At 31.0% G+C, this 21,963-nt stretch overlaps 1 protein-coding gene across 1 annotated transcript in view; it reads right to left on the bottom strand.

The window, feature by feature from the left end:
• Positions 1-3,283: 3,283 nt before the first annotated feature.
• Positions 3,284-21,963, bottom strand: part of LOC130453317 (uncharacterized) — a 688,318-nt gene continuing 669,638 nt past the window's right edge. Inside the window, exon 6 of the mRNA XM_056792983.1 lies at positions 3,284-21,001. Within this exon, the coding sequence (XP_056648961.1) occupies positions 20,910-21,001 (92 nt within the window). The 3' untranslated portion in view covers positions 3,284-20,909. The remainder of the gene's footprint in view (positions 21,002-21,963) is intronic.

Genomic DNA, 21,963 nt, shown 5'->3' with positions numbered 1-21,963 from the left:
ATATATGTGGAACCCAGGATTCATTTTGGTGACGCACAGGAAAATGTCTAAATAGTACTTTTGGATAATTGGCGGAAGCTGGGGCTGAGATGTAAAAGTTAATTCCCCACACATATTACAAAACTGTGCGGATTGTTAAAACACTTACGCGGCACACTTACAATGTAACGAACGTAACTTAGTTGAATGGAATCGTTACACAGTCGCCTAAATCAAGTTATTCAAAGAAAAACTCGTAACTGAGGCCAAAACATTATATATAGCTGCCACAAAAAAATTGATAAGACTGAAACCAAATAATAATTTTTTTTTAATGAGGGTACATCAAAAGAAAAGTTCGTGTGACAAAAGCAATGTTTACCAGTGTAATTAGTTGATGATTAATTTGTTATTGAATGAACGTTTTTCACATAAATATATCCATAAATATTCTGAAAAAAAAAAAATGTTTCACGATAACCGCTTTATTACTCGTATGATAGAATTATACTAATATCCAATTAAAATTTCAAGTATTTCAGTGATAGATGGTTGTAAATTGTGGTTTCAAAAATATATTAATGTAGATGGTGATTGCTTTGAACGAAAATTACATTATTTTCCCATAAAAAATGTCTGGTGTCTCAAAATATATAGCGTCACTTAAGTATTAAATTCTCTCGAATTCTCCCCTACAAAAGGTCGGAAGTGTAATGGATTAAACAATGTATAGTAGGACAAACTTTTACTTGTTAAAGCTTTCTTGCCAATAACTCAACGGTCTGAACGTGGATAGAGGATAAGGATTATTTCTTATTCTAATTCATCTCAATTTCAAAATATATACGCTCAATACAAACTCATACACATTTCTTTGGGTGATGTTATTACAAATTTCGTAAGAATGTTCAATTTCTCCATGAAATTACTCGTCGATGAACTATGTTCCTATTGGTCAAAAATTTTTAAAATCAATAAAATATTTATCCAAATATCCAGTTGAAACCAGCACAAATAATATAAAATGTTTTCTTTTTGCAATCTATACTAATATTATAAAGCTGAAGTTTGTTTGAACGCGCTAACCTCAGGAACTACTAGTTCTTAGTTCAATCGTCAAGAAAAGTTCTATATAACATCACGCTGCAACTAATAGGAGCGAAGCATCAGTGAAAAATGTTGCAAAATCTGGCAAAATTATTCATATTTGATGGGTTCCGATGAGTGTGCTGCGATTCAAGTTACCGGAAAAATATGTATGGAAGAATTATTCCTCTTTAAATGATCTGAAAAAAAAATTCCGTGACAATATATGCCTACCTTTTAAGATTGACTCAATATAACCTTTTTTATGGTAATCAAATTTGTTAAAAGTTAATGCATTATTGATAATAATTTGTGAAAAAGTTTTATCTATATAATAATACTCATCCTTATCCAAATAAACGTGGTGTTGATTAAGAGTATTTAATTGTGAACAAAATTGTCGTTGACATCGAATATCTAAATCGTAAGGGCTCTGGAGTATTTTCCAATTTCCTATTCATGAACGTTTTCCGGCAGTTTATTTGGAAAATAGACAAAGAGTTTATTTTTATAATCATGAAAATCTCCAATATCGCGTCAACAATCCTTTATCAACGACACTTACAGCGTTCTTTGATCTTTGCAAAAGAGACGATTTTGCAAAATGTCTTTCATATCAGGAAGTACCCCAGTATTGTGTGTGAGAGAGAAATTGATTTTCTAGAAGAAGACGTGGGCAAAATGTCCAAATGTGTTTTACACCGGGATATCCCGGTGTAAAAAAACACAACTTTAGGCCGTGTCTAAAAGATACAAACTGTTATTATTTAAGAATGTTACTGACACATATTCGCAATCCAATTTAAGGCTTCTTGCATCAAAAAGAGATTATTACTAAAAAGAAACCAAAATTTGTTAATGACCAGGTGACGGCGTGTTATTCACAGTGTCCGTTTTAATGGGGAAAAATATTTTTTTGGATGCTCCAGGTGGAACCGGCAAGACTTTCATTACTAATCTGATATTAGCAAAAGTAAGGTCTCAGGGGAAACTAACTTTGGCAATAGCGTCGTCGGGAATCTCTGCAACTTAATTAGCACGTGGACGCACAGCTCATTCCACTTTTAAACAGCCTTCAACTGTTTCTTTCTAGAAAAACAGCGTATGTCTATTAGTAAAAGTAGCCCTTTTGGAAAAATTTACCCTGATATCGTCGAAATAGAGAATTATAAAAGATTATCAATGGATGTATCAAAGGGCAATTTTGGCAGCGAGAAACTGTGGCGTTGATGAACTTAGCGACCTAATTTCAATTATGCTGCCAGGAGATTTAGTTACCTACACATCTGTTGATAATGTAATGGATCAAGAATATGTGGTCCCGAGTAGACTTCTCCCAGAAATCACTTTACACAGAAATCTTAAGCCACCAAATTTTTGTAACGGGACACGAGTTTTTACTGTTACTGGTCCAGCAGCTGATCAAACAGTGCTTATACCTTGCTTCCCAATAATTCCAAATGATTTACATTTTAATTTTAAAAGAATTCCATTTCCCTGTTAAGTTATCTTCAACAGTAACAATTAATAAATTACAGGGACAAACATTTGAACACGTAGAAATCGATTTACGTTATGACTGCTTTTATACGGCCAAATATATGTCACGCTGTCCAGATTGAGTTGCAGAGACAATCAGTATATTCTTCTGCCACAAGATAATAAAACCAAGAATATCATTCACGCAGGAGTATTTTGAAATATATTTTTTAAAAAACTTCTTAATCGCGAGGAATAGAGAACTTTTGATCTGATTTGAATCTGATGCATGCTCAGAAATATTAAAACGAAATAGTTCGTCTTCTATTCTTATAAACATTCAATGAACAATGTTTTATAGCACAACGCGCATTTTTTGATACCATCTCTCCTGACCTATTTCCCCAAAACTTTCCACAGTTTCTACCCTGCTGAATGACTGATGAAACATGTTACAGACAAAGAGGCGCCATTCTTTTATCTAGCGGGATGACCTGGAAACAGTCCAGACGCCAGAACGGCACTAAGCTATCAAGTCGGAAAATAAATTTGTTTACGTTGGAAATTATATACTTGTTTTCCGCTTTAGATTGATGTTACCTCATATTCCTTGGAATCGTTCCATTAATTTTTTTCCTGTTATGATTCAAACACTTTTGATTTATCATCGTTCAATAATTTCTGGTTGTTCGAAACTGTGAACGATTATTGTGGGTAAGTTGGAAATTAAACAAACACATTGATCCATCTTCTTTATTTTTCAAATAAAGTTTCAAGTGTAATTCAAAATTGAGAAGATCTCTCGACGTAAATGAAACATTATGGAATCTAATATTTATCCTATCTCACTCACACTCAATCATAATGTTTCATTTGACGTAATAAACGTCACAATATTATTAATACAGCAATTATACAATATATATATACATTTAGTTTTCATAATATAGGTATATCTTATGTTATTAATAAATCAACTATATTTGATTAGCTACATAAACTCTCGACCAAAATAAATTTAGTTATCAATATTATATTATTATTATTATTAATTACACACTCAATAGTTGCTAATAATTAACAATTTTTGGCATACAGCCAACATAGTTTGTGATCACAGGGATTTCTTCAAACATTAAAATATTTTGATTCGTTAGAACGAAGCTCCTATATTTGACATTAAAATTATCATATCAGCTAAACGGGAACGAAACAAAAGATTAAATGTTTATTAGAGCAGACATTGAGGATTTTCAATAGAAGAAGTATTTAATTATGATACAAGTGTTAAAAGTTCGTAGAGTTTAGCTCGTTTTTTAATCATCTCCACTTACAAAATAAAATAACTTTTAACACGTATATCATTCATATTTTTTCATAGAACTCTTAAGGCCGCTTGACAACGTGCAATGCAATGTAAGACGCAATATTTCTTGATCAAAAACATGCGTAGATGAAGTTCAGCTGATTTTGTCACGTAAGATCTCGAACTTTATCGGTCTGGTGCCACTTTTATTGCGTACAAGTTGCAATTTTAGAGAAAAATAAGTTTATAGTCTGCTGATATTATGTTTTATTTTGCTTAGGAATTATTTATATGTTTCTTGATCCATTTCCAACTAATTTTTCTGTTTTCTCATCCAATTCTCCAGCTAAACTGTCCATCGGACTCCAAAATAAAGATAGCAGCAGATATAATTATTTTCAGTGATGCACTGACTACTTTTTTCTTGTTTATTTCACCTAGTTTTGTTATTTTCATTTTCAAACTGCCCACAAAATATCAAATAAAGTTTGAGGCTGGGAAATTTTTTACTTCTACTTATGATTAGCGGCAACCATGATGCAATGGCAAGCGACATGCAATATTCGTCCATACAATATTTTGATCTTGGAACGAATTGCATGCAATATATTGCATTTTGACTTGCATCATGTCAAGCGGCCTTTACAAAGAAAATAAAAAGTTTCTACTTTTGTCAAAATGTGCCATATTTCATCATAATTTATTCAAATTAATCAACTGAAACTGAAAAATCTTCCTAATAACGAAATCTTTAGATAATTTTTACAAACATTTTTTCAATAATATCAAAGTGTTATGGTATGTACTAATGACAAAATTCAAACATTTATTTCAATTCTTAAATCGCTATTTATCGTAATATGTTTTTTTCCTACTATTTTCGGTTTTAAATAAAAAGCAAAATTATATTAAAATATGAAGTGTCATATTTGACAATTTCACTGATAATAGCTCATTTAATTATTGTCTTATTGTTAAAAAAAATCAAATTTAACAGAAGTCACGTAGATAACATTGTAAACAAAGGCTATATTAATTTGGGATTGGAAGAATATAAGAGAATTGTAAAGTTCAACGAAACCGGAAAGTGCCATTTTCCGGATTGAAATTAGTACTGGAAATTCAACTTTACAGTACAGAATGAAAAAAATATGTCTTTGGGTGTTTTTATTAATAATTTTTATTGTACTACAAAAATGAATAGTGAAGAAATCTAAACTGAAAATAACCTCATGTGTGCCGAGAATATAGCGACATTGGATCTGCTGCCTAAGTCATTGAAACACAACATACATCGACGATACACTTCTTTGTTATTATTTGAGCTGGAAATTATTGCAAATATGGTTAGATTTTTGAGAAATTCTAATGCATGTGCTGCAAATATACGAGTCCATTGAATTCAATAATGATTTCAGTTTCTCATTTGAAAGAATCTCGTTTACGAAAAATTTTTTTCTTTATTGTTCAATCATTCAGTGGAAAGTATACGCAGAATAAACATATATAGTGCGATAACTATATTGGAAGGAAATTTTTTGTTATATTATGATAAAACATTATAAATAAGAATGAGTACAATCAACTTTTAAATTCGCAAGTACGCTATCTAACTTAAATTTGGGGTTATACACACTAATTTTATATCATTCATGATCCTCTCAACAAACTAATAGTATTATAAATTAGCGTAACCTTCCACCTCTTAGTTGATATAATGAAACTACACAGTAGATTTCATTTCAATTAATATTTGATAAGAAACCTGATATCTTTTGTTCCTTACCACATACCTACTTACATTATTCAAACTTCGTTGTAGACAGGTCTGTCTAAACCTCTAAACCTTTTAAATGTGTCATTTGTAATGCCGTACTCAATATTCCCGCAATTAATGCATTTGTTATAATTAGAACTAATAATACGACGTCTAAAGTGGATGTTGTTCTGAAAAAATTCGTATTGGCTTTTCGATCATATTGTGTAGCAAGCAAGCATTTATTTAAAATGTTCAAAGAAATGTTAGAGCTCAAAATATCTTCTCTTAATTTACATTAATTCTGCAAAAACACAAACTACTCTATATGAACTGCCTCTAACGGCTTGTTGTATCAAGTGTCAAGAATCATTTAAAAGTGACTACAAAATTAAGGGTTTTATTTTAAAGTTAAATTCTGAGAAGCATTATCAACTAAAAACTGGCTTACGTAGAAAAAAACACATATGGACAAAAAGAAAACATCTCAGTTTAAAACTCCGCGACAACTATCGATTAATTGGAAGGTACTCTAAACTAAGTCTAAGTAATAAACTCCTTCGTTATAAAGTAATCACCAAGTCAATGGTTTTATGGAATAAAGTCATGGGCACAGCATGTAACTCCAATATTGATATACTACAAAGATTTCAGTCCAAATCTCATGGTTTGTTACTGCCACTTGGTATGTGCCTTACGATGTGATACGTAGGGAACTCAAACTTCATACAGTTAGAGAAAAGATTATAAGATACAGTGCAACTCATGTTAGCAAACTAGTACTACACCCGAACCAACTGGCGGTCAATCTACCAGACAATGGCCAGGAACAATAATCAATGGATAACTGATGGATTCATGTTTGTATTTGAATCACAATATTTGGCATAAAGTTAATTGGTTTAACAGATTGCGAAACGTAATAGATGTTTAAAAGAAGTTTTCAACTGAATCCCATATTATATTAACATCAAATTTTCTATGCGAATCATGATAAAAAATTGGAGAATAATGGAGTAGATCTAGGGAGAATTTTTTATTCTAATTAAACATGGTAGTGGACCTACAACACTGTAGATATTCATTAGCGATTAAACTTCATTGAATGCGTGAGCTACAGACTCTATGTCCTTAAAAGATGTTTGATCAAAAAATATAGATCCTATATTCATAGATGGAAACTTGACAGCTTAGAAGCATTATGAGTGACAATTTTTGAAGGGAAACCCAGCACCCGAATAAAAATATCTGATTTCAGCAACAGCCTAATCGTTGATATTAAGACTGACTCAATGGAATTCTATCAATCAAAGAGATTGACATATTAAGTGTCTTGATATGTCTGTCTGGTTATTTCAATACATACATCTAGCATTGCAGATCTCAAACAAAGAATAACTATAAGAAACTTGGAAACTTCACCATAAAATTTGAGAAACGCTTGAAATAAGTTGTATAAGACTATGTTATTGTCAATAAGAAGGTGAACTTTATTCTGAACCCTCACTTTAATGTATAAACTTAAGTGTATCACATGTATTCGATTCCGTGTGAGAAAAATATAAATACTTACAGATTCATCTATTATTTTTGTGGGCTTATGATTAGATCGTTGAAATAGATTTCGATATAATAATATACGGATTATTTCATGAAAATAAAGAATACTCTGGATGCACAAATTAATGTTTGGAATTAGTACAATCAACATATTCGACTATTTTTTATAATTATCTGAAATAAGAACATAAACAATTCAATCCATTATAAATTCTGTACACTATGAACAAAAAAAAATGGCTATGATCACTATTTGAAATAATGAATACGATGGATTTCTTCAGTTTAACGAATCAAATTCGATTTTAATGTCAAATTTACAGTTTTAAGCACTAAATGCCAAAATAGAGCTAAATTAATATGATAAAGTATGAAGTTTTAATTATAAAAAAGACTAGTTTAAGGACATTTTAATAATTGATTTAAAGATATTTTATAAGAATCATTATACATCTATCCAATTTACAAAATACAGTCAGTGCTTAAAATTTCAAAAGTCATGTTTGCATATCGTTTTGAACATATTTTGAAAATACAATTCATACCTTGACATATTTGCAACCTTTTGCTAAATTATTCTATAGAGATATGTACCGAAAGATAATGACAGAAATGAAACATTAACATAGTTGCTTGTTTCGAATTACTGCTACGAGTAGAACAAAATAACCGAGGATAACTTAATATTTCATTTCAATTTTAGGCACTTCTTTCGAAAATAAGACTTCTTCTATCTCTTTTATAACGTAAATTATTTCTTTATATAGAGCGTCTCTTTTTAATAAATTATTCCCATTTGCAGAAAATTGAATCCTGCAAAAAGAATATAAATAATTGAGGCGCTTGAAATTTATCGTATATGAATAATGTTACGTTATTTTAAAAAATAATTTACTTGATGATAACATTCTAAAATGTATGTGTCCCATTTATGTGTTATAAATATGCTAAGATTCAATTATTGATGAGTTTTGAAATCCTCTTTCCGTCACATATTTCTATAGTCTGAAGTTGTTGTATGTCGAATAATTTATTACCTGTTCATCTATGTAATAGTTATCATTAGATAGGGTTTTAAAGTTGCACAAAACTCTTCGAGAAACGTACTTTCCCATCCATCCTACTTTTAACTTACAAAAAAAATTTTTATCCACTCCATAGAACTATTCTTTCCAGTTCATAAGACCGTTTCACATAATGCAATGCAACATTATCAGTTTAGTGCTATTTTTATTATGTCAAGTTGCAATTTTCTCTAGAGTGAAATGTGTTTTTAATCTGCTGATATTATGTCTCTCATCAATGATTTCTTAGTTATCTTTATGTTTTATTTTCATTACGAGTTTTTCAAATATTTCTTCATCCATTGTCAAATAATTTTTGTATGTATTCTCATCTAATTCCAGAGCTTGTTCCACCATCGCCTAGATGCTCTTTTCTGTCAATAAGATTGAAAAAGCAAAGCAGTTGATGCAATTTTTCTTATCCACTATACCTAGTATTGTTATTCTCATTTTTTAACCGATCACAAAATATTGAATAAACTTTAAGGTTTGAAAATTGTCTATATTTACTTATGGAATTTTGGACGTCAAATTTTATCTAATATTCTGCGGCCGGTTTAAAAATAACAGAGCTAAGTGACACAACAAGAGAAAAGTGGTCAGTGATTCGCTGTCAATAATTATATCTGCTGCTACTTCGCTTTTGGAGCGTAATGAACAGAATTGCAGCTTGCACGCAATAAAAATGGCACTAAAGGTTGCTTGAGATGATGCAAGACAACGTGCAATTGCAATGCAAGACGCAATATTTCTCGATGAAAAGTATGAAGTTGATGAAGTTCAGCTGATTGAATTCTATAGATAAATTTATGTCTTCCTCATCCTATCTGGCCAGAGCTTTGTCCACCATCTTCTAGGTGCTCTTTTCTGCCCATCATACTCCAAAAGCAAGGCAGCAGCGTATAAAAATATGAAATAAAATTTGAGATTAAGAAATTGTTCTTTTCTTCTTATGGAATTTTGATTAGTAGCAACTAAGATGCAGTAGTAAGAGACTTGCTTAATGTTGAATAGCGTGCAATATTCGCCTATGCAATATTTTGCTTTTCCCAGAAATTGCATGCAATTGTTTGCACGTTGTATTGCCTCATGTGAAGCGGTCTCAAATCTATAATGTTGCAAGTGCGGGAATTTCCATCTTGCATTGCATTGCACGTTGTATGGCATCATGTGAAGCGACCTATAGGTAAGAGGCCTGACCGAAATAATTCTTTTACTTCAAATAATTATTAGTAATTGTTCGTCAAGTGGTGGGACTGGAAATCAGTGATACAAACGATATAGTTATAAGCAAGTTACCAGTACAAAAGCTAACAGTTTATATGAAAAAGCATCTCTTCAGTTACAGATAGAAAAATCGCGCATCTCATGATATTAAATCTTGTAGGAAGAAAATTCGCAGGACAATAAACAAAAAGTTGTTTTAAATAAGGGTGTTTACCCTCAAAAAGGCTCTAGCTCAACACAAATACTTAGGAAATTGGTTGTTTGCTGTTTAGAGTGAAGAGGTTGTGGTTAATGGCTTGTGCATAACTATCTCCAACGTTTCCTTGGTGGAAATTTGATTGTGGAAGATTTATTTCACTCCGGGCAGCCTCTCACTGCAGAAGTCGGTGCTATTTTTTGATTGCACACTATCACTAAAGAGTTTATGATCAGTTAAAAAAACTGTATATATTAATTCATTGACTGCACAAAATTCAATAAACTATGACGAAATCTGCTATACTTTGTCAAACTCATTGAAATGTGGCCATTTCTCAAGAGAAGCATGGTGTAGTGAGAACAAATTTATAAGCCAGCGATAATAATTATCCTGTTTATGTGGTGCGAATGGAAGGAAATTATATACTATAACATTCTGAAGCTTAATTCAATAGTTGATTTAGTACTATATTGCCAATAATTAACCAGATTACAAAAGCAAACCCTGTAGTTGGTCAATAAAACGGATCTTGTCTCATACTAAGACAATGGTAAGTATTGACTAAATTTGGCTAGGGAAATTTATTGCACCCACAACATAGCCTTGATATTGTACCATCAGACTGTCATTTGTTTCGGTAAAATTTCGTTGGCGAAACAAGAGAAACAAACACAGGGACGTTGAAAAATATATCCTAAAGTATCTGGCCACAAAATCATAGAAGTTCCAATATAACAAACTGAAAAATGGTGTGATCATATACAAATTGGGATTAATTGATTTTATGAAAAAGAAGTTGTAATATAATGAAAATTTTAATGTTTTGGTTATACTTTCATGGACGATGATAATATCAACTGATTGCAAAATTCACACTCTCTAGTGCCTATACGCGATAAGAAAATAGCAACCAAATCTCATTATTCTCCATTTCTTCTTTTTTGATATGTACTATTTCACCTTAGCAATAAAAAAGGTTTTTTCGGCCAACAATAATTTTGTTGTATATCGAATCATTTCATCCGTCTCTTGAGTTTTTCAAGCTATGTTTTTCTTCTATAAGTTCTTCTATCATAGTTAATAGTTAACATTTATCGTAAAATCAAAAAAAAGTTCAAAACAAGCAGCAAAAATATGATATGTCCAAAAAACCAGGTACAGTGATGATAATGGTCAAAAGTGATATTGGTGATAAAGGTTCGGTGTTCAAGGACTATTACAATATCTTTGTAAACATATTTCTGAGTCAGATGATTCGAAACTTCACATTATATTGTAGATGTAGTTATCAATTTACAATTACAGAAGTTACTTAAATACGAAGCATTCAAAAACTTTTTACGGTATATGCAAATTAACCAATCGAAAAATAACGTTCACTCACCGTCCACATCCAGAGAAACCGATAGTCTGTATAAATTTGATTGGTGTGAAAAATGTTTGATATTCAATATAATTAAGCAGAACAAATATTTACAAATAATTTTATTGAACGTGATTAAGAAAGTGAGTATGCAATTTTAATTTCTATCCTGCCAATTAGAGTGTAAACAAACGATAATTCTAGGTAAGGAAAGTTTGACTTATGTCAAGTTTTCTAATAAACAACCTTTTAAATTGGAGAATTTAGAATTCTGTTTATTCTTTTAATAGCGTAATTACTTTTTGTACTGGAGCTAGAGGGCCATGAGATCAAGTTTCATTAAATTGTGTTTCTTATTGACTTTTTTCATTGTCGTTTCAAATATATCAAGTTAGAACGACATGCATTCTCTAAATACTATTTTCTAAAATAAAGTGCTGTTTATGAGAGTTTTATTAGGTAGAGCTTAAAAAAAGTGACTCCAGTTACTACCCAACCTAACAAACTTACAGAGTTTCTATCTTCGGAAGCTCCAGACTTTAACTTACACAATCCATGGTAAATACTATAAAATATTGGATGAAAATGGAATACATGAATACGGTATCGATGGCTTCTATAAAGCAATTTTAAAACTCCACAAATATTTCTTGATCAGCCATAAATATATCAAAGTCGACGGACAGACAGCATCAAAGAAAGAGCAAAAAAAGCCAGATGTCTTACTTAGTTATCACATGCAACGATGGATGAATTCTACAGCTAACTGTAGACAGAAAAATTAATTCGTCGTTACCAAAACTAGTGAATCACTCTTCATTTCAACACCGATGATATCAATAACGATGTGGCTTAGCTGCGGAAATAGAGCATTCAAGTGCAGTTCTACAAAAACAATTTTGAAGACGATTTCAGATAGTTGGATCTCAACAGTACACCACGAAAAAACGAACTCATTTCCATACTAACTTTCGTATCAGGAATAAATGAAAAATCGAAATCAAAATTCTACCGTCAGTTTTGGGCGCGATAATGAAAATGACTTTCCTTTGTAGGAAACTTTCTCCAGTTACATTTATAAGAATTGAAAGCTCAATAAAAATGTTTTTTGAAGAAAATGTGCTGTTTTGAGATATTATCAATTATTATTAAGTATGTAAAAGATATCATTCATTATTAAGTACAAATGTTGAATTATCATAACGAAGTCCAATCTTCTCCAATTTTCGGAAGAAATCGTATTTTTCATAATTGTGGTCATCAAAGACCAAATAAATATAAAATATTTGAAAAGACAACTGTCCACAGTCCTGAATGTTTGTTGTGAGTTTCGAAAAGTGAGTTTGAAGGGTATTCGAGTTGTCTGTGAATTTGTTTATTTACGTTCCCCTAGCTCTCAGATAAAGATTTTATGTTCCTTTGTTTTGAATCGAAAATAGGACAGGGTACAGAAAGGGTTCCGTTAGTATATGTGTAATGAGTTAAAACCATATGTTTATGTCAAAATACTCATAGTACGCAAAATCATGAAAAATCCTACGTTTGGGTTTTCATATACGGTCTTTATAACTGAAGTATTTTCAGAGATGGCCAACTTCCGGTTCTACCGGAAGTCTACTGTAACTCTGTTATTTTTAACACCCTGTATATTGATACATTTTTGAAATCTACGTGAAATTTTTGTATAATTTCCGAAAAGTGCATACCCTTGAAGATATGAAAATGATTTCTGTTCGGTTGCTTTTAGCAAGATTAGACGTATTTGAATCTATGTTGAAAAATTTTTTATTTATACTAGGTGGGTATTATCAATATCAAACATATCAAAATTCTCATTTTTTCAAATAGAACCACCCCTTTTTTTCTATTTTAATGCATTCAGGTGTAAAACATAAGGCAAATTCATGTATACTTTCCTATACTTAAACCTCACCGTTATCCATATATTAAATGTAGGAACGTAGAAATTTTCATGATTTTACTATAAGTATTTTGCTATATACAGATAGTTTCAACTCGTCGTGAGACTCCCTTTATAGTCTGGTATTGAGCTATGTAATAAATAAACTTGATGATTGATTTTTGAAAAAATTGGATTTGATCTATGTACAACATCATCCAAATAATAGCTGGTAATACTGGTTTTCTAAAAAAAATACTCTGATTATTGATTTAATTTCAAAAAAAATTTTGAATTTTAATGACCGCCACTTTTTCGTTTAAAACATTGAATACTGCTGGTAGTTCTAAAAGTAATTCTGAAGTTTCAGCTGATGAAAATCAACAACCTTGCTATTGTTGAAGATCTGTGAGTGAAATTATACCAAAAATCCAACTAACCTGCGCCTTAGAAACAAACGAAACTAGTTCAATGAAATGTACCACTGAAAATACACTAGATATCATCACACTTGTTCCGATTGCTTGTACTGACGACGAAAAAGCAAGCAACCTGGTAGAAATATTAATCACCCAGATGAAAATTGAAAATAAAGACAAACTAGCTTTTACCCGCGGCTTCGCTCGCATCGAATCCATTAAATAAGTATCAGAAATCATTATAATAGAAAAGAACGAACTCTGTAGCTATATTAGAACCTGAGATATAGATCTTTGAATGTAGAAAAATCGCCAAAAACCTACAAAAATCCATAATTCCACATTGAATGTCCGCGCCTAGCTCCTCTACAACTCAACCTCAAGTGGTCAAAACTCAAAAGAAAGGGGGTGTTTCAGCGAGTGTTCTTAAACCAAAACGAAGTCTCTATCTTGAATAGAACCTGAGATATTGAGGATAGAACGTGTGTATGTGAAAAACTCCCATAAGTACAAGGGGAAATCGCATTTGAGTATAACTTGAGAATGGTGAAAATTAGATGAAATCCGATGGTTGATGGCTGATCTGTGCATCAATACCTTTCATTGAGAAAAAAATTAAGCAAATCGGTTAGGTAGAACGCCTGAACGCACTCGGAATAGGCCGCAAAAAATCAGAGAAAGTCCGTTGGAAATAAAATAACAGCATTGATGAAATCAAAAATGTTCGAATGAAAAACCAACTAAGCTTCCAACTTTGGATGAGGATTCAAGAGCAATGACATCATAAAACCTGACGTTGTAGGTTGTTTCAAATGCTCGTTTGTTGATTTTGGTGACAAATGTAGTGTTTTTATGTGCAAAACGAAATGACTTTTTTGCTAAAATACCTTTTCTAAGTTGTCATCTCAACAGTGTGCTGGAGTTGGTGGAATAATTTTATTTGTGCATAATTTGTAAGTTCTATAAGATTTATTCTTGAATAAACGACAATTCTATATCTGTGGATAAAATTATTTAAATATAATTTCTAAGTTGGGCTAACTATCCTCACATTTTCCTATAAGAAATTAAAATCATTTTCTGGAGTCCATCTTATTTCCCATTATGATTGTCATTAATTTCAATTCCTATTCAATCAAGATAAAACAAATCGCGGATGTGCGTAAATGCTTCTCGATGCATTAATCAGGTTGTCATGAATGTTAATTATAAGACTATAATATTGACCTTGTTGTCTATAGCTTATTTTCCAATTTATTGAAAACATTTCATTATTATAATAAAATTTATGATATGACTAATAATAACGATGCAGCTTATGAACTTTTGCAATTGTAAATTGGAGAACTAAAACATCAATTATTACACACAAAGACCCAAATTCCAACAATTGATGAATATCTAACTATCTAATTGGAGTATCAAATTTGAATATTTCAAAACGGTATGCAATCAATTACACTATAACATATTCTATGTATACATTAATTCTCTCTTCTTATAACTATGATAGAAATTATACGATCAAGTTTTATGTCCTTTGCGTTATGAAATCAAAGGTATCCACTTTCATATTGAAAATCAAATATTTGTAATTATGATATAGAATGTAACTTAATCTGAAGCATATTGAATAATATAGTTAAGACCGCTTGACATGATGCAAGACAACATGCAAAGCAATACAAGACGTATTATTTCTTGATCAAAAGCATACGCAGATGAAGTTTAGCTAAATGCCGCTGGACATGATGCAATACAACGTGTAATGCAAGGCGCAATATTTCTTGATCAAAAGCATACGCAGATGAAGTTGAGCTGATGAATAATTTATGCAAGACCTCACACTTGCAATATTATCGGTTTGCTATCATTTTTATTGTGTGCAAGTTGCAATTTTAGTGAGAAATCTTTTGGTTTAACAACCAACCTGTCTATCAGGCTCCAAAAATAACACAGCAGCAGTATAATTGTTGACAGCGATTCACTGATGACTTATTCACTTCGTCACTTATTTAGTTTGCTTTTACTATTGGAAATTATGTTAGTGGAAGCCATAAAGCAATGAAAGAGAGTTGCAGAATATCAAGCAGCGTGCAATATTCATGTATGCAATGTTTTGACCCTGCATGAAATTGCGTGCACCATGTCAAGCGGCCTTAATCAGTTAAGTTGAAAGTGAACATACTTTTACGCATAGAAAAGGAAAATTAACATTATTTGCCTTCAAAAGGATGACGACTAGTAGTAAGTATGATTGTTTTAAACATTCAAGGATGTAGATATATACAATATTGCGAAATTTTGAAGTACGAAATCAAATCTTCAGTTTTTCTTGATTGGAATCACTGTGAAAATTACACAAGTAACTAGCATAAGGACACAAAATTTTTCTTATTAAATATGGATCAATAACTTGACACGTTTCTATTCTATGTTATGAGAAATACTGTTCACCAAAGAATATAAGAAAATATATTTTCTCTTTGATAGTCGTTATGAACATGGAAATGCTAGAAGTCATTATACGTAAATCATATTTTCAGTACAAAGGAATATCTCTCTGCTTTAGTATTCCTTTGAAAAATTTTTCCTGACCCCATTTTTTTTCTAAACCCCCTGATTTATCGACCTCAATAAAAAATCATTTAGCATTCGAAACAAAAGGAAATACGACCTGTTTAAATTGTTAATCTATGTATTATTGTTATTATTATTACACAAAGCTTTTGGTAATCAAAGTACATTTGATGTTAAGTCATCGTATATCAAAATTTGTGAATCTTTTTTTGTAATTGAATTTTTCATGAGCTTTGAATATGTATTAGTTGGATGTTTCATTAACAGATCAAAGAGACTACGAAACAAAGAGGATGTTTAAATACATGATTTTCATATAAATTACATAAAATGATTACAATACAGGGATGGATCCAATAATATATTGCACTACAAAACCAGTGAGCATTTTAACCCTAAAACACAAATATCATTTTTCAACGCTTATTGTTAAACATCGTCGTTCCGACTACGCTGTTTAGTAGTTTAATGAAGTAATAATATATTCATTTCTGTTATATCATTTTACAATAAACATGGAGCGGTGGCGTTGTTAGCAAAAATTTAACATGTCTTCCAAAAATTTTGCAATATGGCTCTACCGCAATTAAGTGTCTCAAGTCCAGTGTTAACCATGAGTACGCGCAGCGTCTTTCAGTTCAGCGTTGTCCGCAGTGAGGTGCTGATTTTAGTTAGATTAAATCTAACACTCGATCATTAACGTATTATCTTTTGTTATTTCCATATGTCTTCGTTCCGTATGGATTTTATTTATAGAATATGGATTCCAAAACGGAAAAGCAGCGTCTCAAATGGTTTGAGGAAATTTCTAGTGGTGAAGAAGCAGTGGATTGGGATAGTGACTTTGACGAAGCTCCTTCAAATCATGTAAATGAAAATACCGATAGTGAATAGTCAAATTAGAAATTTTGAATGTTGCCAATACAGCTGGTAGAGTAACAATAATGGTTGGTAAGAATGGAATGGAATGACTAAAACGTAGACCATATGGGCTGAAATTAAAAACGGCACAAGAAAATATTATAACAAACTTGGTTTGATCAATTGCTAAAATTGCCACCACAATTTGGGATTGCTGGAAATTATTTTGAACCGATGATATTATTGGCAAATCAGAAACTAAAAAAGATGCATATATGCGAACGGAATCCTCTTTCCGCAGATTATGTTAAAATAAATACGTTTATTGGTGTTTTTTACAGGTGTCCTCAGAAGTCATCATTTACATACGTTTAACTTTTGGAGTAGTGATGGAACTGCTGCTGAATTTTTCGCCAGAGGAGAAAGGAGAAAAATTGATAATCTGACTCCAATAAGTCAATTGTTTGAACATATTAATCAGCAGTATTCTGCTTGGTACACTGTCGGAATTTACATAAGATTTATTTTTTTGTCATTAGTTTTAAAAGCACATTGTATAATTTCACATTCTGACTTTTTTAATCGTCTGTTTTATATTTTCTAATAAATTAAATATTTATTAAACTACTGTAATAAATTTTTGCCTTCAAATATATTCTAGAGAGAAATAATTATAATCTGAATTTTTCATGTTAATACGTATCACGAAATAACGGGACTGAACTCGAATTAAAATAATTCATCAACAAACATGTAATCTCATTATCAATTCAATCACTCATTTATAACATAATCAGATTTTTTTATAAATGCCATCCAAAATAAATCAAAATGCTTTGATAAAAAATCAAAAAGTATATATTTATAAATAGAATCAATGAAAAGTTAACATCTTGGTGAAAAACTTTTTGACATTGGTATGTCTCATCAAGTTTGTCTTTGGTATATAATGCACTTGTAGCAACTACTTTTGTCATAATTCCCTTTGCTGGCTGCCATATGACACAAATATTTCTAATGTCTGTGATATTACGCAACCAGCAGCTTTTCTTTCTTTGTTCTCAAGAGTTAAGCTGGACCTACTACGTCAAAATTTGTGCAATAGAATCGTGCGAGCTAGTTTGAAGTAGTAGCAAATATCTCCTTTGATAGCAAGTGGTTAACCTCTATAACTTCAGTTAACGTGAGAATCCCAATAAAAGCTCTAATCTTAATAGCAATTGATGATCTCCGAGTAGCAAATATATTCTTGTAATATTCAGATTTTATTATAATTTCAGCATTGGTATGGATTTACCATATCATCCATAATGGATGACGAAAGCAACACAAAGATATTTAATTCATTCTTATATATGCTTGTGGCTTGTAGCTTCAGGTCTAACGTCCATGTTCTTTTCGTCTTGTTGACCTTGGGCTTAACGATAATCGTTTGAGCTTATCTTTTCCGCAAAGTATGGTCCGTACAAGGATCAAAGAAGAAATCTTACTGTCACTATCCGATTCACAAGACGGATCAGTATCGTTGTGGTCTTTCTCCTTACTCTCTGATGAATTTATTTTATCACTATTATCTGCTATTAATAGCTGAAGAGCCGTATCTAAAGTGAAATATAATATACGGGAGCTGTAATTGGTATGACCACGGGCTCAAAATTTAAGTCAGTTACTCTTGTTTAAAATGAAAAAGGGCAACCAACAAGAATAATGATATTTAATTTATCTGTCGTTGTTTCTTCTACTGTGATACCACAAGATAGTGATAACGTGATCTGACTAGTAGAAATGTGAGTAGCCTCCTTATCGTAGCTTTGGCCAGCACTGTATAATTTAAAATTGATGAATCGGATAACAACAAGCGAGAATAATGATGAAATAGAAATTTCTATTATAAACTCAACTCAAACAAGATATTTGTGATTCAAACCAAAAACTTCATGGAATGCCAAAGAATTCTCTTAGTTTTTAATTTTAATTTTAAAGTATTCGTGGAAAGAATGTTTTGATAATTTGTGTTAAATAGTCTAGGAATGTAGTAAATAACAAAATGTTCATTATTATTGACGAGAATATAATTATTACATAAGTTTAATGAGATGATTTAAGATTGTAATTTTTCATTTAATCACTTGCATGATGAAGTTTTCTTTATCACTTTTGGATGGTAAGTCACAAATTGTGGATAAAAGGTGATTGTGAGAATGAGACAGTTCCGAGGTAGGTATCTATCACTTATTAAAAATTGCGTGTTATTCTATTTTGAATATAAACATATGACATACCTTTTATTATATTTTCAACCATAACATCAAAAACATTTGGTGATCTTTCTGCTCCACTGAATTATGAAAATAAAAAGTACCTACATTCCTGTTGATAAAAATTGTCAAGAATAAAGTCATATAATTGATAACGGTAATTCAACAGTATCCACTATAGACAAATATCAATTGAAAAATAATGGATATAAGTATCTACAATGCCATTTACATCGATTTGAGACGAATAAATTAACATACTGCTAGTTTCTGATGGATATGTTAGAAAAATGCTCAGGTCAGTTTATCTAACGTCGTCAGGTAGCTGACATGGTGCCTCTTATACAACACACCTAAATCTTGTGAGATACTATTTTGATTTCCATGTAGCAAAAGTACAGAAAATCATGAAGACTAATGAACAAAATTAAATCGGTTCTAAGTCTAAATCGTATTGATTGAATTTTATTTCCCTAATTGATGTGGAGATTGTCTATAATTTTTTTAAATTACATGGAGGCAGGAAGCCGCTTTCTTAACAATAATATGGTGAATACTTTTGATGTGCTTTATTGGCTAAACAAAAATTCACATTGGGCTCATTGAAATTGTAAAAATGAGAAAGATATTCACATTTGCCTTTACATAAATCCCCTGAATTCATGGAAGACATTCCTTTGGCACAACTAAATACAACTCTCCAACAATAGAATAAAGTTACTTCTCATAAACAGCTTGGCCTCCCAGGTCACCAGAAATATTTCCGTTTGATAAGGTTTGGTTTATCAAACACGATCTGTGGGTTCGAAAAACGCATTCGCGTTGTAGTTTGTAACGCGTTTTGTAGTTTAGTATAGAATCTGTGGGAAATACTTTTGAACATTTGCTGTAATGCTTTGTTGTTTTTTTATTTTATAAAATCATATGACTTTTAGATGAAGTGCATACATCATGAAATGTTAATGTTTTTGATGTTATCGGTAAAAAAATACGGATTAAGTGGTTTATAAATATAATAACATGAAATCTTCAACATTGAACATACTATTGAAATTAATAAAAGATCGATATTGCTAGGAAGTCAATCTAATAAATTTGGGTAAATAGTTTCACCCCATTCATTATATTTCCATTATAATGTATTATGACCAACGTATTTTCTGCGTAACGTAATAATGGATGTTAAATTGTGACAAAAAATTGGATGCCAGAGTCGCAAATTGTATCCGTTTCTTTCCTTAAAATATATCAATTTAGATAAAAAAATAACTACGCGTACTTTTTCTTGTAAATCTAGTGACCTAGTTCCGGAAGCCGATTACAATATAATTCCAAAAATAAGTTTTTGATAGGTTCCATGAAATTTTTCAATTAGACCGCATTATACAATCGTTGTTTATGCAGTGAAAGGTGCTTTGAATTCTTTTTAAATATTCACAAACGATTTCTTCAAAGAATTATTCATTATTTCAAATTTTCTTTTACCAATAAAACTAGAAAATGTCACAAAATAGCTAAAAACATGGGTTATATAATCGTTGTCTCAATATAGAGAGGTTATAGAACTGAAAATGATGACATATTGTATGATAGTATTCCAATTAAAGTATATATTTAATGAACAGTTTGTGTTTATTTTTTATGTTGTTTGGAAAAAATGATTTCGTACGTTCTCACATAGAAAAAATGTTACAATGGAAACAATTTAGTGCCATATGAAACTACACTGATGAAAGGAACAAACTGAAAATTTACAAAGGGAATGTTCAAAGCGAATAATCAAAAAACTCTCTTACTCACAATTTCAGTGTCTTTGGCGTTTTTATTTTCGTAAACGATCAACGTCGTCACACTGTGTAAATGACTGAAAAATTATCTCAAAGATAAAGAAGACATGTATACCGAAATAGAGCAAAGTGTCAGCAGCATTGCGTTCAAAAAGTACGCTCGTTGACTGGAGGTAGCTGAAACAAAAAAAAAATATGTATCAAATTAATGTTTTATAATAGTTACAATATGTTATAATTTGAATATTGATAAATATTGTGAATAGAATCTTCTATTTCAATAAATTATTATTCTATGGTTTGTGAAGTTTTCATTCAATTTTTCAAGATAAGAAATTTGAGCTGGATGACAAGGTCAATGAAATCATTCACTATCACTATTCCCTTTATCAATCTATTGCACTGATGTGTGCTTCATAGAGCAACTGAAAAACAAAATATTTCTTTAATAAAGGTAAGTTCACCAACAAATTTCCTATAGATTTTATGCAAAAAATAATAAAGAAAAAAATATGAAACTAAACGAATCAAGAACTCTAGAGGATAATAAACAAAATTATTTATATTTATTTATCCATGAATTGTATTATAAAACAGAACCTACATAAAAACGTAAAAAGAGTGAAGAAAGAGGTAAGGGTTGATAATAAATAGAGTCTGAAATTGTATGAAAGTGGGGAAGAACTGCAGAACAAAACAGTACATTAAAAAACAAGGAAAAAGCACCGAACAGAAGCAAGAGCGAAAGGCAGAGTAGGAAATGGATACGGATTTTAAATTAAGTAGTATTATCAGAATAAGTAGTAGTATAGTGTAATTGATTGCATTAATAATATGAACGATATAAGTAGGTGAATAGTTAAAAGAGAATTAAGTATTAGCATCTTAAATAAAGTAAACAATAATGAAAGAAATGTTTTTTTCCTCTCAAACACCTTCCTACCAAAAACGCAAAGTAGAAGAAAGAATTGGCATAGGTATAAGGAGCAAGAGAAGAACTAATAGAAGCAATCAATAAACTGGAAACAAAAGCAGGAAAAGTCGGTCTAGAAATAAACCAAGAACAAACCAAATACATGAAAAAACCAGACAAGACGAAAGAAGAATGGACCATTTAAGGACACAGAAATAAGTATTTG

The sequence above is a fragment of the Diorhabda sublineata genome, chromosome 2 (assembly GCF_026230105.1).
Source record: "Diorhabda sublineata isolate icDioSubl1.1 chromosome 2, icDioSubl1.1, whole genome shotgun sequence".
NCBI lineage: Eukaryota > Metazoa > Arthropoda > Insecta > Coleoptera > Chrysomelidae > Diorhabda > Diorhabda sublineata.
Note: the sequence above shows the minus strand (reverse complement) of the source record. Positions and strands in the feature narration are given on the sequence as shown.